This window comes from Nanorana parkeri, unplaced genomic scaffold (assembly GCF_000935625.1).
Source record: "Nanorana parkeri isolate BGI_ZX_2015 unplaced genomic scaffold, ASM93562v1 scaffold2616, whole genome shotgun sequence".
Classification (NCBI taxonomy): Eukaryota; Metazoa; Chordata; class Amphibia; order Anura; family Dicroglossidae; genus Nanorana; species Nanorana parkeri.
The window spans coordinates 21,099-38,927 of record NW_017308884.1 but is presented as its reverse complement, the minus strand read 5'-3'; the positions used below and the strand labels follow the sequence as shown (position 1 = coordinate 38,927).

Below are 17,829 nucleotides of genomic sequence, written 5' to 3'. Positions count from 1 at the left end.
CCCTCCCCCCATTGCCCCATTGCCATCCCATCCCCACATTGGATAACAGAGGGCCACCTCCATAGACTCCATGTAAGTGCTTTCCGTTTTTCATTTCATCTTTGTTCAATTAATTTGCCTTCACAGAGTCCATACACATTATCCTCCACCACCCTCTCATACAGTTAGGCACATTTTGTCACCCACATCCAGATTCCGTTAGACACAGTGTAACTTTGCCACGTCCTTAGACTACACCAGATCAGGTTGTAGCACTTCTAGGCGTTTGTTTGTTACGAAAAACACTTCACCCAACTTGATATCATACATTTTAAGTAAAACAGCCACAACATTGTTCTGGCCTTGCAACTGGTTGCTCAAGCACCTAATATGGCTATGTGGGAAGATGGGCATAGCTGCACTTCCCAAACACTGGAAGTTGAAATTTTCTGCAAGACTTGAGAGAAGACGAATAGTATACTTCTGCATAAAACAATTCGAAGATCTGTCACATTATGGTTTATACCACAGAGTTTGGAGTTTAGTCTATAGACCTTTGGGGAAGGAACGGCTAGCTTTGAAGCGAACATGTGAACCTGCTGTGCTAGTCTCTCTTGTGATCTTTCAGGGATAAATTCACAGTTTTTGCCCTTTGGGGGATCATTTAGGGCTCATTTTAAAGCAATTACACTGTGTAATAATATGTAAAAACTTTAGCCTGGGATCCCACTATTGTGTTGCGGAATTGCATGGGATACCGCACTAAGTACACATTAGGTGCAGTTTAGATCCCACTGAATGGACTGCCTTAACAGTATGCGCGTTAAAGTGTGTACCAGCCTTATTGTCCATAGTCTGGGCACAGATGCACTTTAAGGCCCCGTTCCCACTGCGCGATATGCAAATCGCGCGTTTGTTGCGCGATTTGCATATTGCGCGACATCGCGAGATTTGCCGCGCGATGTCGCGTTCAAGCTTGCATTGAGCAAACTTGAATCGCGGCTAAATCCGCTCCAAAAAGGGTCCTGCTGTAGCGACACACGACCCGCGACAGCAGGACCCTTTGCCCCATTGGATTGCATTGGAGCGCGATATCGTGCGGTATTTTGCCGCGATATCGCAGGAATTACCGCGCGATAAATCGCTCAATGTGAACGGGGTCTAAGTGGTGTGTGGGAGTGTCAGAAATGTTTTAGCCAACAATAACACACATGTCCCAATAAAACTGGTAAAACATGCTTTGCAATTTTAAATCCATACTCAATTGGCAGAAATCCACTATGGTTAGCATATCTACACATTCCAAAGTTGAAGACCCTGAACAAGCAAAAACATTTATGCACATTTTTATAATCTCATTTATTGTGTCGCCTGGCCATGTTTTTATACATCATAAGCGTTTACTGCACGTCTGTAAATATTCATTGAATTCTCGCAATTTCAGCTTTGTGCTACAGCTGAAAAAATTAATATCTATGTAATGTTAAACACATATACGGATGCCCATTCTGAAAATTGGTAATAATGTAAATTATGAGAAATCTTATTACTCAATGCAATTAGCTATACACCCTAGTGCTAGGTAACCCAATTCATTCAATCTGAAAAGGGGTTTACAGAACGTGTAGACATCCAGTTATGTTTTGTAAATAATGCAGGCCTGGAACAGCTTGGCCTTTGTAGTTTAGTGCTCACCTTGAGAGGATAGTTCAGGATCTTCATCATCCAGTGTAAGATCAATAACGCCAGCTGCAGATTTACCACTCTAAAATGGAAATTACAATGGGCTTTAAAATGTTATAAGCATTTTTAGGCTACTTTTAGACCTACAAGAGCCATGTTTATAGAAGCATTAACATTTTTAAAATATTATTTTTAGTTAAAAGCAAAGTCCACCTTTAACAAAAGAAAATTAAATGCACACATTCATAGAAGAAAAAAAATGTGCCTTCAGGTCCCTGTATAAATGAACACGTGCGGCCCACTTCAATTTCTCCATTAACAGATCCTGTCGAATGATTTGTGAATGGATTAGGCGCCTGTGTATTAGGATAGGAGCCTGCAGGCAGAACACCCCCACGATTCAGCTGAGGGGAGGCTGGATGTAGTTGGGGGTCTGGTGATGTGACTATGGTTCATGTTACAGCCTGACTATAGGTGTAACATGAAACATAGTAATACAAGTATATTTGGCCTTTACGTTCTTACCATTTGCATTTTTTGGTGCATTTAAAAAAAAAATCCTGTTAACTCTAATTTAGGTGCTGTATGTATATTTTCTAAAGGTACTATACAAAACCGAGTATGAAATTTACTACATGCACTTAAAATGCAACATACAGGAAGAATAACACTTTTCCGCTCCAACAAATGGTCAGTGTTAAAATGGTAACAGTTTTGCTGCAACTTCTATTTTTTACTTCCAGTGTCAACAGAACTGCATTACCAAGTCTGCAAGTGCATGTGTTCAGTCTAAGCGTATCTGCTAAATGTAGATACCAGATACATCACACAAAAAATAAGCACTCATTTAGAAATACAGATTATAAAGCATCTAAACCCAAGAACAAAAATATATTACATATTGAAGGTCAAAAATCCCCCGAATCGGTGGAAGATATACATGTATACTAGGGATGCACCGAAATATTGGCCACCAAAACATTTAGTCCGAAAATAGTGTGCATCCCTAGTTTCTCTCCTCCCCACTGGCCGCTGCTCTGTGTCCCCTCTGACACAAAGCAGCGTCCATCAGGGAGGAGAGAAACGGTCAGGAGGCAAAGCAGGGTGGGTGAGGAGACAGCTGTCACAGGAGGTCGAGCCGGGGGTCAGCTGTCAGTGGTGTCCGAAGAGGCTGAGCTTTCTCCCCGCACCACCCACCTAGCCTCCTGCTAAAGATGGAGTCAGGATGGAGAACAGTTACAAGCACTTAAAGATCAGCTGATCGCTGAGAGCTTGTAAATAATTGAGGACATAGTATGTTTACTGTGTCTCCAACTATGAATGAACAGGAAGTGCTCTACATCACTTCCTGTTCATTCATGATTGTGGACATAGTAACTCATACTATATTCACAATTTATGAATAAACAGGAAGTCTTCCTGTTCATAACAGGGGCTGCAGAAAAAGAAATTGAGGACTCTGTATCCTCAATCTCTCTTTCTATTTCAAAAAGGGAAATATCAGGGGTCTATTTAGACCCCTGATGTTTCCCCAGAGCCCCCAGGAGTAAACTAAAAACATAAATAAATACATAATAAAATAATTTTAAAAAGGTTAGAAGAAAAAAAAATTTTGGTTTCGGCCTAATTTTTTTAATTTTGGTTTCGGTTTGAAAATTCCATTTCGATGCACCTGTAATAAATACAGTCCAATGAGAGCACCAAATAAGATAGAATAAGAGTCCAAAAACATTTAATAATGGAATGGGTTCGTAAACAGCAGAAAAGAACATTGAACACAAGTTTTGCTGATTCAATGATGTTGGCTATACCCTACACAGCAAGTAATTAATCCCTGTTGATTTGTGCCAGTTTTTGAATCCATAATGCTACCAATCATGTCTAATCCCTGAAACATGTTGGCTGTTCTTTACTGCTGTTGATTAACCTATTCTATTATTAAACGTTTTAGGACTCTCATTCTGTATTGTCTGGCACCCTCTCTGGTCTTTATATATGCGTATATATTCAACCTTGGGTTCCCTTGTATGTGAAATATCCTGTTTTTCTTAAAAACAGCCTCACCGGAGCCATTGTGCATTTATCAAGTTCCGGTCTTCTGAATATGTCCCCAGCGCATCACCTGTACTTTTTCCAGATCTTGCAGTGGTGGCTGCCATAGCTTTTTTTTTTTTTAAAGCCTGTCCAGCTTGTTGCTGAACCTGGACTCCAGCAGAACCACATCTGGCATCCACCACCTATGAGACTCAATCCTGCGAGGGCTCAAAACATGACTAAGGTTGTCTACCAATTTTCCATGCCTAGAATATGTAAAGTGAAATGTGAAGTTCGGCCAAAGCCAGAATCGGGTTAGTTTCCCTTTGAGGTACACGACTTTCAGTGCTTTCTTGAAGGCTGATGTAAGCCATGGCATTGTTCGACTGAATCCTGGCCTTAGGAGTAAACTTGTTTATCCACACAGCTAGGAGGTTGAGCTGCAATGGCATGGAATGATACAGAGGATAGGGAGCTGCCTCAAAGAAGAACACCATCAGGCCCAGAACATTCATAAAAAAGCGAATGGACAAACTTTCCTGTAGCGTGAGAGCAGAGACAGCAACTTCTCCTATGGCAGGAGGACTCTGGACAGGGTCATGTCAAAGACCAGGCCTAGCTATTCCAAATGATGGGCAGGCTCCAGCACCAATTTTGAGAGGTTCAGGATCCATCCAAAGATCTGTAGTCTGCATCATCTACAAAATAAGTCACAGATTGTCCAAGTACCCCACTACAGGGATTTCCTGGGAGCACAGTGTGATTAGAACAAGGGCCAGCACCTTGGTGTACACCCTGAGTGCTGTAGACAGACTGAAGGGACAAGCAACAGATTGTAAATGCTGGGTGCCCAAAGCAAAAACACAGGTTTGTGGTGGTGAGCATGGAAAATGAGAATGTGTAAAAACTCACCCTTAATATCCACTGAGGGCAGGAAGTCTCGCGGGTGAAAGAAGGCAATGAGAGCGGGTGGATTCCATCTGAACCCTCAGAAGCCGATTGAAGATCTTAAAAGTCAAAGTTGCGGTAAATCTATCCCCTTGGCTCTGGGAATAGTTCAGGCTGTGTGACCCCTGCCCCCACCTCCTCTCCAGTGACTCAGGCTTGAATAAGAGCTATTTGCTGCAGTGAAGCTTCTCCCTTGGCAGGGCATCTAGCTTTGGGGCCCAGGTACGGTCCACCAGGGCTTAGCTCAGGAGAAAACCAATGTAGATAGTTGGCAAGAAATGCCGCAGTGGCTGAGAGCAGCTCATGGAAGCTTGGGAGAATAGTCTTGAAGTGGAAAAGTGCAGCAAAGGATGTGCTTCCTTTAGAGCAGAGAGGGTGAGTGCAGAAAGGTGTCCATCAATAAGACAGTAGCAAAAAAATAAATAAAAAAACAAAAACTGCAGCAGGGAGAGGGGTTATACGGGGACAGTCTTTACAGTTTCAGTTTGACAGCATCCAATCACTTGAACGTAGCTACATAATCCAATGGTTCCAGAATTAACTTCCTTTGTCCTGTGATGTCTAATTTTTTTCTTAAAAATAATTTTATGTCAAAAAGAGCAACCACTTATTCATGACCATCCATTAACCATCTAACCGTATTCTAATTAAAGGATACTAAAACCTCAACAACACGGGAATTAGTTAGGATTCACAGATCTCTTATTACATTTTTCTGTAAGCATTTAAAATACCTGTGCACTGCTCTCAGGTGTACGCTTGTTTACTGCTGGTTCTGCTGCAGGAGCTCGTCCAACCTGTAAATCTGAAAATGAAAACATGCAAGACTGAGATCTTTTTACAAAATAATTAAAATAAATAATTTATAACATTATACAAATGTTCTTACTATGCACAAAAATAAAGTGTATGGTTAACCACAAGAACAAAGTTTTCGTATTTTCTCCCTTTTGGTTTGGTTGATAAACCATTGAAAATGTTTTGTTTTATCTGTTTGTCAAGAGCAAAATATACCAGTTCCTACCAGAAATGCAGTGCACTCTGCCATGTTATTACAAGCAGTTTATCTTCCTGGTCAGGTTACCTCTAAACTACAGAACACCCCCCAAAGCTTTGGAGAGAAGAGAAGGTAGGGTTCTGTAGTCCAACATGCTTCCTGTCCTAGGGTGACAACATTGTTCCTGCACAGATATAGTACAGCGACTGTTATAGATTTCATGTTAATTGTATAAGTCAAGGAGTTATTAGTAAGGTAAATGTAATTTTGTATTTCTATCGAAGTTTTGGATTCAAATTTACTTTAAACTACGCATCTATACCCTCATTTCAATGACGGAATAATTAAAATTGAACATTTTCTTTTCTACAGTGTTCTACTGTAAAGAGATTGTACTTAGTTTCCTGTCGAGGTGATTAAGGGACAAGTGGCATAAATGTTTAATAATAACCTTTATGTTATTAAATACAAGTTGACATATATACACATTACATCTATATCTATATATATAATTTGGCCCAACCAATTAACATCAGAAGTTTCCCTATTGATTTGAAAAAGTTCCACCCATGTGTAAATGTCACATGATTGGTCACATCAGTATAACCACACCTATTCTCAAAGGCCTGCAAGTCTGTAACACTACTGAGCAAGCAAAATGAAGACCAATGAGCTCTCCAAACAGGTCAGAGAAGGTTTTGAGAAGTTTACTTTGGGATATTTTTTTATTTTTTATAAACCAACCCAAAGAGCACAGGGCACCATTAAATCCATCATACCAAAAAGGAACTATGGCACCACTACAAACCGCCCACCAAAACTTACAGACCAAGCAAGCAGAGCATTTATCAAAGATGCAACAAAGTCCCCCAAATATAACACTGAAGGAGCTAAAAAGATCCACAGCAGATTCAGGGGTCCACGGGACCGCTTTCACCTGTACACTGCACAGAGTGTGGGCTTTATGGAGTAGTGGCAAGAAAAATAAAAAAAAACCAAAACCCATATTTGGTGTTTGCCACAAATAGCATGTGCCGGACTCCCAAAATCAAATGGAAGAAGGTTCACAGGTTAGATGAGACTAAAACTGAGTGTCTTGGCCATCATGCGAAGTTTTGGGTTTACCCCACAAATAAAATTTCCTAAATCACACTGATCACCATCCCCGGAGTGAAGCACTGCGGTGGCTGCATCATGCTGTTGGGATGTTGGGATTGGAAATATGGTGCGTGTTAAAGGAGGGGGGAGAAGGTGGCACTAAATACAGGGCAAATCATGAAGAGAACACATTTCAGTCTGCCACAGACTTGCATTGGAGTGGAGTGAACTCTTTCCCTGTATCGGCAGATTCATGACTGGGGACTTAGTAAGTGATCACTATCTGCTCAGTTTATGAATGAACAGGAAACAGCGCAGTACAGAGGCTTCCTGTCCATTCATGACTGGGCTGACAGTAAATATTTACTACATTGTGAATGAACAGGAAGCCTCTGTACTGAGTTCTTCCTGTCCATTGAGTGCTGGGGCTGCAGATAAAGAGATTGAGGATTCAATCTCTTTCTATTTCAAAATGGAAATATCAGAGGTCCGTTTAGAGTCCAAATATTTTCCCGAAGCCACTGACCATAAAATAAAAAAATAAAGTTCAGAAAAATAACCCCACCCATACGCCATATTGTGGTGTACGTCAAGCACATGTGCTGCAGTGCGTTGATAGAACACATCGTAGTGCTTGATATTTGCAATTTTAAATTTGCAAATACTTAAAATGTATCAACTAAAGGTGGCCATACACTGTACAACCACGACAGTGATTAAAAAAACTTACGATCTGCCCATCTTGGACAGGCAGATCGCACTCTCGATCATCGCAAGCCCGTCCCCCTGAGGGACGGGCTTCCGATGACCGCAATGCTGAACGGGCAGTGTGCGCGTGCGCACACCGGCCCGTTCGGCATTTGTCTACCGAGCACCGTTCAAACCAGCCGAAAATCGTACGATTCTCGGCTGGTTTTCTAACATGCTCCTTAGACAAAAGACGTGCGACCGTACAGTAGAAACGGTCGCACGTCTTCGTTCACACTGTTTCTCGTACGAGAATCGAGCAGTGTATGGGCACCTTTAGATTTAGTAGGAATCTTGTAAATCATGTGTGGTTTTTTTGTGTGGGCGGGTATAATGATTTTAGAGTATTTTTAGCTGAAATATTTATTTGATAAACATTTGCGCAACTGTCGCAAGACCTACAAAATTAGTAGTACCATCTTTTTATTTTACTAGTCCTGTGCTTTCATAAAATTAATGGTTTACAAAGAAAAAGACATTTGAAAAAAATGGTCTGGCCACTTCAGGTTAAAAGTGTTAAAGGGTTTCTAAACCCTCAGTTTTTTTGCATATATCTACTGCTAGCAAGCAGTAGATATATGCAAAAAGTTTTTTAATAAAGCAAAACGCTTTAACAGCGGTTTAAACTTATCCCGTCTTTGAGAACCCGAAACTGCTTGGGTGGCCACAAAGCATCTTGGGGCGGGGGCATGCGCAGTTCGGATTTTCGGCCGAGAGACGAGGAGAGATGCAAGGTAAGTCTATGGACACGTGCACCCGCATGCAGACACCACGGGATCGGAAGTGCCAGCAAGGACCCTTCCTTCCTGGATGTAACAGGTCGTGTATACATGGCCTATTAGTCCCGCCCACTTGTGCGCAGCGCGTGCTGGATAAGCAAAATTTAAAAACCGGCAGCGATGCCTGTTAACATACAAGCGATCCACTGGCGGATCGCTTGTATGAGGTCCCGTTATGTGCGCCCCCCCTCCCACTGGTCCCGGGCTCTGCTGTGCCCAGTGCGAGCCCGGGACCAGCATAGTGGAGGTCAGTTCACAATCTCCCTCCGGTCCCCTCTCCGGTGGCAGAATGCAGATGTGACGTATATTACTTCATTCTCGTGTCACTCTCCAGCTTCAGACGCTGGAGAGAAGCTGATGAAGCAGATCTCTGCTTCATCAGCTTCTTCAGGGTGGTCATAGGTGACATTAGGGGTCTTGGAGACCCCTGATGTCTCCATAAAGAGGACCTGTCACATCTTTTGCTATCACATAGGGGGGTTTCTTAGCCCCCTCTGTGATAGCAATAAAGTGAGAAAAAAAAATAGAAAAAAAAATTAGTTTCCCCAAAATGTTTAAGTTACAAATAAAAAAAAATGTTTTTTTAAAGTCCCCAACCCTACATACACGCATGTAAACATGCGTCAGGTGTGCATACCTGCAAAAACGATTGCGCCCATTACGCCGCACAAGTTACATATCGCCGCAAACGTTGCAGTGAGAGCAATAATTCTAGGCCTATCAATCACTGATACCACGAAACTGATGAGCTGTAAAAGCTTTTAAAGTGTCGCCTATGGTCAATTTTGGGTTTGCTAGTTTTTTGCGATTACGCACAATTTTTAAGCTTGACATGTTTGTGTCTATTTACCTGACGTGACCCCGTCTTTTATATTTTTAAGAAAAAAATTGGGGTAATAATAAATGTTTCCTAACAATGTTAAAAAAAACTTTATTTTTTCAAAATTTTCAGTAATTTTTCCTGAATATAGTAAAAACTAAAACCCCCAGTGGTGATTAAATACCACCAAAATAAAGCTCTATCTGTCCCCAAAAAATGGTATAAAATTCAAATCAGTACAGCGTTGCATGACGGAATAAATGTCAGTCAAAGTACCGCAGCGCTGAACACTGAAAAATGGCCTGGCCAGGAAGGGGGTCTAAACTCCTGGTCAGCAAGTGGTTAATGTCACTTTATGTAGGGATTGGCAGCGAAATCGTGAAAGGGACACATTTAAATGTCTTCAAATGGTTTAGTCAAAGCCCACACCTCAATCTAATTGTGAATCTGTGGCATGACTGCTGTACGCAACTCCAACTTGGAGCAGGAGCAGTTTTGCTTTGAAGAAAGGGCACAAATCCCAGTGGCTAGATATGCAAAGCTAATAGAGACATACTCCAAGAGAGTTGCAGCTATTATTGCAGCAAATGGTAGCTCTGTATTGACTTTAAGTGAATACTTATGCACACTTAAAGCGGAAATTCAGTATTTTGAAAAGTTAACCCTTGCACTGCTCATTTTGTCTAGGGAGCAAAGAAATGGTCACCCAAATCTCATACCTGCCTGGCTACTAGACCAGTCCCCACAGCCTCTTCTCCCCCAGGCTCCGGCAAGCTAAGGACCCATGATGTCATCACATCTAATACAGGTCCATTAGATGTGAAGATGCCAAGGGACATACCACAGCTGAAGCAGAGTGGGAGAGAGGTGAGCCGTCATTGCTGCAGGACCGAGGATTGGGTGAGTATTTCTTCTATATTTTTCGCTCCTAGAGAAAAATCGAGCACTTAATCAAGCAGTTAACCATTGTAGTGTTTGCGTAGCCCCGCAAATATTCCTGGAGTTCTGCGAGATTTCAATATATTTTTGGTCCTAATTATGGCTTGTGTCACAATACAATATGATTTTTGACTTGGCAGTAAAAAAAAAAAACACATTTCTTTGAGCACAGTACAGGACACAGACAAAGTCAAAGACAACTGGGTAATATGCAAGTATCATCGGATAATTGGACACTGGCCAGAGCTGTGAGGACTCTTGTACAGCCCCTCCCAATCCAGGAAATCCTCAAGTTTTTTAGCAAGCAATACTACTTATAGTACATAAAGGGTCCTGTACTCCAAGAAATTGATTCTTATTGCCAAGTCAAAAAAGCCATTTTCTCGAACAAACAGTAGAGGACCTAAGCAACTTCAGAGATGGCCAAAAGCAATAAAAAAAAAGAAAAAAGAAGGAGGTGGGCAACATAGCAAAACAACCGCCAACAACCCAGACAGAAACAAAGGGGAAACCCCAACTTCAGACAGCAGCATATAGCCTTATGAACAGGAAAGCAGGTGGCAGCCTTCAATGCCAAAAAGCCCAAGAAGCACTGGCAGATCTAGTAGAGTGCTCTTTTACAAGAAATGGTGGAGCCTTACCTCTTACTGAACATGCCTGTGCAATGATCTGCCTAATCCACGTTGAGATGGAACGAGATGGAGAGCCCAAATAGCCAAGAGATAGACTTGAGCAGTCTGAACCACATCCAATAGGGTAGAACAACCGCCTTAGTATGGGAAGGACAAAAGGAGGGAAGGACAATGTCCTCATTAAGATGAAAAGACTTAATTTGCAAAAAAAATAAAAAATGTAACTATTTGGCTCACGTACAACCTTATCCTTGTAAAGAACCATAATAAGGTTCCTTTACAATAGCACTGATGGCTCCAAAATGCTTTTAGCAGGAGTAATAGCAAGAAAGCAAACTTGCATGCAAGATCAGTCAGAGAAATATGTTCAAAAGGGAGCTCACAAGAGAAATGACAGTACCAGACTCAGATCCCAAGGTGTCTGGTGGGAGCCAGAATTTTTGTTGGTTGGTAGGGGATCAAATACTTAATTTTACTCACTGAACTGCAACTCAATTTATAAAACATTTGGATCATGTGTTTTTTCTGGATTTTTGCTTGATATTCTGTGTCTATCATTTAAAATACACATATGATAAAAATAGACCTTTCATGCTTTGGAAGTGGGCAAACTTACAAAATCTGCAGGGGATCAAATTATTATTTTCCTCATTGTATACAGGAAAATAAGCAAATCACCAGCACTCGATACGATAAATATGTCCCTTTTATTGGACAAAAGCGTCACAGACATCCAAATAAGCCGACATTTCGGGGCCACACAGGGTCCCTTCCTCAAGGCAGAAAGACGTAACCTCCACGTCTTTCTGCCTTGAGGAAGAGACCCTGTGCGGCCCCGAAACGTCGGCTTATTTGGATGTCTGTGACGCTTTTGTCCAATAAAAGGGACATATTTATCTTTGTTATCGAGTGCTGGTGATTTGCTTCCTTTCCTGTGTCTGCATGGCACCATCCGTGGTAAAACATCACTGCGAGCACCATTTTATGCTTATTGGCCGGGACTGCTGTGAGATGTGCGGAGGGTTCCTCCATTTATCTACCTCATTGTATACACACACACACTTGCTCATTTGCCTATAATCCTGGTTGTGCCATAACAGCATGGAGGCACTCTAAATTACAATGCAAGTCTGAGGGGATGAGCTATGTCTTGTTAAAAACAGACACTCTAATACCTTAAAGCTTATCTTAACAAAAAATGTAATCCAGTAAACACCCCATTATTCGGCATTCAAGCAAAAAAAAAAAAAGAATTTTTTTGCTGGTGGCTCGATGTGCAATTAAAAAGCTGTCTTTTGCCTGGTGCACACTGTGTAAACAGATGCCTGAAAAACTTCTGAATCTTCTTCAGAAGAGGCAGGAAACATTAACTTTATAAAACTTTGCAAAAAAAAAGTGTGAACAGAATACCCAATTACAGCCTTGCAATGTTGACTAACAGCATCTAGATTCTGAAATTAAGTTCTAACTGCACTAGTAGAATGAGCAGAAACAGGAAAAGGCCGTACCCTGTCCTGTAATACATAAGTTTAATTGACAAGCTACAAATCTACTTAGAAATAGCGGAGCTAGAAGAGGTAAGTAGTGATCTGGATGGAAGGAGGTCGGTGGATGTGGTGTATCTGGATTTTTCTAAGGTGTTTGACACAATGCCACATAAATGTGTAGTACATAAGCGGAGGTCTGTGGGCATAGATGATATGTTGTGTACATGGATAGAGAACTGGCTACAGGAACGTGTCCAGAGAGTGTCGATAAATGGCTCATCTTCAGATTGGTCTAGGGTCATGAGTGGCGTGCCCCAGGGATCTGTGCTAAGCCTCAACCTGTTTATTAAAGACATCGGGGAGGGTGTGAATAGCAATGTTTCCGTGTTTGCTGATGAATACACATTAATGGGTACTCCACTAGGGAAGTCAGAAATGGAAAAAGATCTGGGGGTCATAGTAGACCACAGATAGAGCAATGGCTTGCAATGCCAGGCTGCGGTAACCAAAGCAAGCAGATTACTGTCTTGTATTAAAAAGGGAATGTACTGTAGGGACAAATCTATAATTTTGCCACTTTATAGAGCACTAGTTCGGCCTCATCTGGAGTATGCGGTCCAGTTTTGGTCACCAATAGACAGAAATTATGTCCTTGAGTTGGAGAGTCCAGAGAAAGGCAACAAAACGAATTAAGGGGATGGAGGACCAAAGCTATGAGACAAGGCTAGTGTTCACTTTGACCTTCAATAGCTTTTTTAATAATCTAATCTAAGGTAGCTCCAAAGTGGATAACCTCTCACATAGGGTTAACAATTCCCTTTTTAGCTTTGGGGCTCCGCTGACCAGCACTTGAGCTACCACATAGCTCTTGTATCTGAATGCAAAAGGCAGACACACGAGACAACAGACAAGCATCAAGAAACGCATCACAAATGAAATGAGAACTAACAGTCATCTGATCCGCACATTGAAACTGTTGATCAACTCCAGCAGTCGCCTGTTCTGTACTTAAAAGATGTTGTCCAAGTAGCCAAAGTCTGGTAAATAAGGACCATAACCAGAATGGTTGAAAAACGGAACCGTTTTTTTTTATTAGCAAAAATCATACAGAAAAGGATACAGGGACTTTGAGAGTCTAGGAACCAGAAATTGTTCATCTGGAATTTCCCAATCCTTATATATAAACCTATCAAAAATAGGATTAAGAGGGAAAAACCTTGCAGACACACATGTTTATGTGAACTTAGAAATCACAGAAGTAGAAATAATGGAAAAATCCAAAAGAAGAATTTTTTTTTTCTGATGCTGAGTGAATCTGTCACAGCCTAGCTACAGCATCAATAAGATGGCATAGTGTTTATGACAAGCATACATTAGTTGTGTTGTATTCATGAACTGAAAATATGCGCTATGCTCCATAATCCTTAAGGCCTGGTTCACACCTGGGCGTTTTACAGCGCGTTCCTACGCGCTATAAAACGCTCAACATGTGAAAACCTATGATTGCCTATGGGCATGGTTCCCACCTGGGCGTTTTACAGCGCGTAGGAACGCGCTGCAAAACGCCCTACGCCCAAAGAAGTACAGGAGCTTCTTTGGGGCGTATTTGCCGCGCGTATCCATTAGGATAGAGCCTGATAGCCCTCGGAAAGACGCAAATCGCGGTAAAAACGTGCGACACGAAAAGCGCAAATTCGGTACGCCTAGGTGTGAACCCAGCCTTAAGGAAAGAGTGCGCGCCTCAGGCACCTAGATAAGCATCACCAATGCCTGGCCGCTGTTTCATGAGCACCCTCTCCTGAGTGCTAAACTAAGTCATCGGGTCACCATAGCAACACCTAAGACCCCGTTCACATATAGCGACATACCTTTACAGCGGCCGGGATAGCGCGACTTTCGGGGCGACGATCCAGCGACGGTAGCGCGACCTTCTCCGTCGGGCTCCATAGAAAAAAAGCAAAATTGCGCAAAATCCGCCGAAAAAGGGTCCGGTAGAAGCGACTTGCGACCGCGACGAGCGACATGGAGTTAAGACAGCTCCACTGAATAGCATTGGCCGGCGACTTCTCGCGATATCACGCGGCAAAAATGCACGATATCGCGGCGACAATTCGCTATATGTGAACGGGGCCTTAGAGGCCTTGAAATTACAGGCCACTTGTGACTGGAAGAACCGGAAACATCAGTGACACCAACGTAAAATCACAAATGCTACAAGTGTTTGAATAAAACCAGTAGTAAGACACAGTAGGAAAGCAGAAAAAAAAAAAAATCACTTTCACACAGTGGCCTGCTAATGACAGTCTGCTGTTCTGACAATTCTGCCTCAGACAGATTCAGACACAATAATACTTGCGGTCCCAACCGGTGAGGAAAAAATATGGGGTACTGTAACCACCTGCCGCAGACAGCAGAATATTTGAAGAATGGCTGTGTAATAGTAAAAAAAAAAAGCAGGATTTTTTTTCTCCCCAAAAGTGACATGAAATTGAGGGTAAATAAGAAACAGAGGAAGCAAAGTCAAAACCAGAGAAACGGGCTGCACATGCACAGTGGATAAAAACAAGTGCGTCATCAAATCCAAGTCCTAGACGGCAGCAAATTTAAATAAAAATCGGTTAAACTCCACATAAAAGCATTTAGCCAAATAGGAGTCTAAAAGCACGCAGCCAAAGTAAAATAAAAAGGATGGAATACACCCAACCTTTAAACATGAAGTAAATAATTTTTTTTTTTACTCAACTCCACGGCCGTGTTCCTGACATAACAGGAATCCCCATATAATACTGGCCTGACCATTAAAATGATGAAAACAGGAACACAGGACCACTGCAGTACGCAGCATACATATTGACACCAGAAACGACTTGCTTCATCACAACTAGAGAAGATTCTAAAAGGTGCCCATTCACCTTACGACCATCGCAAGACTTTTGTCTTGCGAGGGTCGCAAGCTAGTTAAAAGCTTGTACGATCGGCCCATCTTGGACAGGCAGATCGTACTTGCGATCATCGAAAGCTGAGGGGCTGGCTTCCGATGACCGCAGTGAGGGGCGGGCTTCCGATCACAAACGTGCGCACACCGGCCTGTTCGGCATTTGCCGAACAAGCAGGCCACTAACTCGCCGAGAATCGTACGATTCTCGGCGGGTTTTCAAGCCTGCTTGTTCGACGGAAGACGTGCGACCGTACAGTAGAAACGGTTGCACGCCTTCCATACACTGTACGATTCTCGTACGATCGCGGGATTTCCCGCAATTCGCGTACGATAATCGTACAGTGTATGGGCACCTTTAGATTGAACTTATCTGGCATGAATCTGTCAGTTTTGGCGACCAGCTAGAGACTCCCAGAATTATTAGTATCTGCTTTAATTCAATTAGCCGCTCTTGGTATAGAATCTTCAATGAAGACACAAAATAAACTAACATAATACATGAGAAGGAGACACCCATTCTCCTGAGAACACTAAGAGAAACTGGCAGGCAAGAGGGGTTATTCTACAAGTTTAAACAGAGTCCCGGCGGCAAAAGTCGCCGGGAGTCTGTTTAAACAGCCCCGATGCTGGCGACGTACACTGTACGTCGTCAGTCACGAAGGGGTTAAAGTGATAGGCTTTTAAAATTTGTTTGCCTAGTGTCTACTTATCCAAAGGCAGCAGCATAACCCTACGCCTCAGAATTCTTAAGAGCGGTGTCCCTCAATGGATGAGAGAGAAAACCAACTATATTAAACTACATTTAAGGATTGAGAAGCTGCAATATATTCCTTCTTTGATTTTGGGTTTAGTTATGCTTGAAATTACTTGAAACACATGCAACTCTTCTAGTAGTGTAGAGGTACTTTTCTACTTAAACTGATTTTTGTAATGTTGGCGTGCACTACTAAATTATGTGAAAATATAAGATAGAGTTCCTTTAACCCCTTCACGACTGAGGCCTTTTTTTCATTTTTTGCACCCATGTTATATTCCACATTATAGGCCTGAAAAGGACTTAAAACCCCCAAACATTATATATTTTCTGAATGCCAAGACCCTATAGAATAAAATGGTGGTAGTTTTCATGTTGCGCAATATTAGCGCAACTCCTTATTAAACCCCCAAATTTAGTGACAAATTTAATTTAATGCCCCAAAACACAGGAAAATACCAATTTTTTTAATGAAATATAAAAGATGAGGTTACAACGAGTAAAACGATACCCAACATGCCCAGGTTACAAATTGCGTGCGTCCGTGAAACGGCGAAAAACTGCAGTATGGGGGCGGCCCCTTCTACGGGACACAGAAGCGATCTGGCGACAGGTAAGTCGCCAGAATCGCTTCTGTTGTAAAGCCGACAGTCGGCTTTGCAAGTTTAAACAGCCCCGATGCTGGCGACGTACACTGTACGTCGTCAGTCACGAAGGGGTTAAGACCCCCTAAAGGTTTGAAACTCAGTGGATAGAAAATTAAATAACTCAACTTACCTGTCCTACCAATAGACGATTCAGATGAATTATTAAATCCAGATACTGGTGATTTCAACTGTGCTGTGCTTCGATTACTGGTTTGGCTATAGACGCCAGAGGGTCCCGCAGGTGGCAGTGATTGTCTGGATGATAATGTAACTGGATGATTTGAAGGGATAGCCTGGACAGCCATAGTAGAAGGAATAGAACTGCCTGGAGAATTCCTCTGAATGTTTGGGCTAGACATTGAAGGGCTGTTGACTGTCTTTGTTACAGGTAATGTCACAGGTGTTTTTGTAACATTACCAGCTGTAGACTGATTTTGTACCGGTATGAATTCAACATTACCAGACTGCTGATTAGTCACCAATGTTCCTGTGGTACCTTGAAGGATCTGTGACTGGGAAGGCATAGCAACTGGAACATGTAGAATTACTGGCAAAGACTGAAGGGAAACAGACACTGGATGGGTGCTGCTGGTTGATACCGGACTGTTTCCAACAACTGTTGCAGTATTAGATGCAGAGAGAACAGAAGGGATAACTGGAGATGAAGTAACTGGTGGATTAGGTTTGGACTGAGCGCTTTGAGTGTTCTGAGCATTAACTGTTAAAGTAAAAAAGAAAATACTAACATTAACAAAACATGCACATATGAATTTTTTTTTTTAAACATGGAAAACATTATAAAAAATGTAAAGAAACCACAGCTTACTTTTTTGTTGAATTAGCTTCCAGTCAGGTGGTGCTCTGGTTTGAAGAGTGGCATTAGCAGATGGCTGGCTGACCGGTATTTGTGAAGCAGCTACTGATGTTCGTAGTGTTAAATTAGAAGAGCTTGGGGTAGTAGATGTAGTAGGCAAAACTAGAATATAAAAGAAACAAACTTTTTAGCGAAAGTACAAGTCATCAATTATCAAATAGAATTTTTTTTCAAAAATAAAAATGGCCTTCCATAAGGAAACGACAATCACCCAATGAAAATAGTCTATTAGTGTCTTACCAGCAGTTGGCATCTGCAAATTTGCAGTGGTGGTGGTGGTGGTGGTGGTGGTGGTTTCTCCCACACTTCGTTTTGATTCCAACATTTGTCTCACAGTACCCGCATTCCTACAGAACAAAGGTAATAATTTAAGTACCTCTCAAGCAGTACCAACAAACTCAAAAAAAATGCCTGGGTCGGGGGAAACACAATATTGTACCTGGGGGAAAAAGAAAAGCATCCATATGGTCTGA

General features: G+C 42.0%; 1 protein-coding gene across 1 annotated transcript in view; it reads right to left on the bottom strand.

Moving 5' to 3' along the window:
- The window catches only part of ATF7IP (activating transcription factor 7 interacting protein), a gene marked incomplete at its 5' end in the record, with an annotated part of 57,630 nt that overhangs the window by 27,967 nt on the left and 11,834 nt on the right, over nucleotides 1-17,829 (bottom strand). Inside the window, 5 exons of the mRNA XM_018573920.1 lie at nucleotides 1,675-1,744; nucleotides 5,379-5,449; nucleotides 16,613-17,200; nucleotides 17,309-17,445; nucleotides 17,617-17,703. Coding sequence (XP_018429422.1) covers nucleotides 1,675-1,744; nucleotides 5,379-5,449; nucleotides 16,613-17,200; nucleotides 17,309-17,445; nucleotides 17,617-17,703 — 953 coding nt within the window. The remainder of the gene's footprint in view (nucleotides 1-1,674; nucleotides 1,745-5,378; nucleotides 5,450-16,612; nucleotides 17,201-17,308; nucleotides 17,446-17,616; nucleotides 17,704-17,829) is intronic.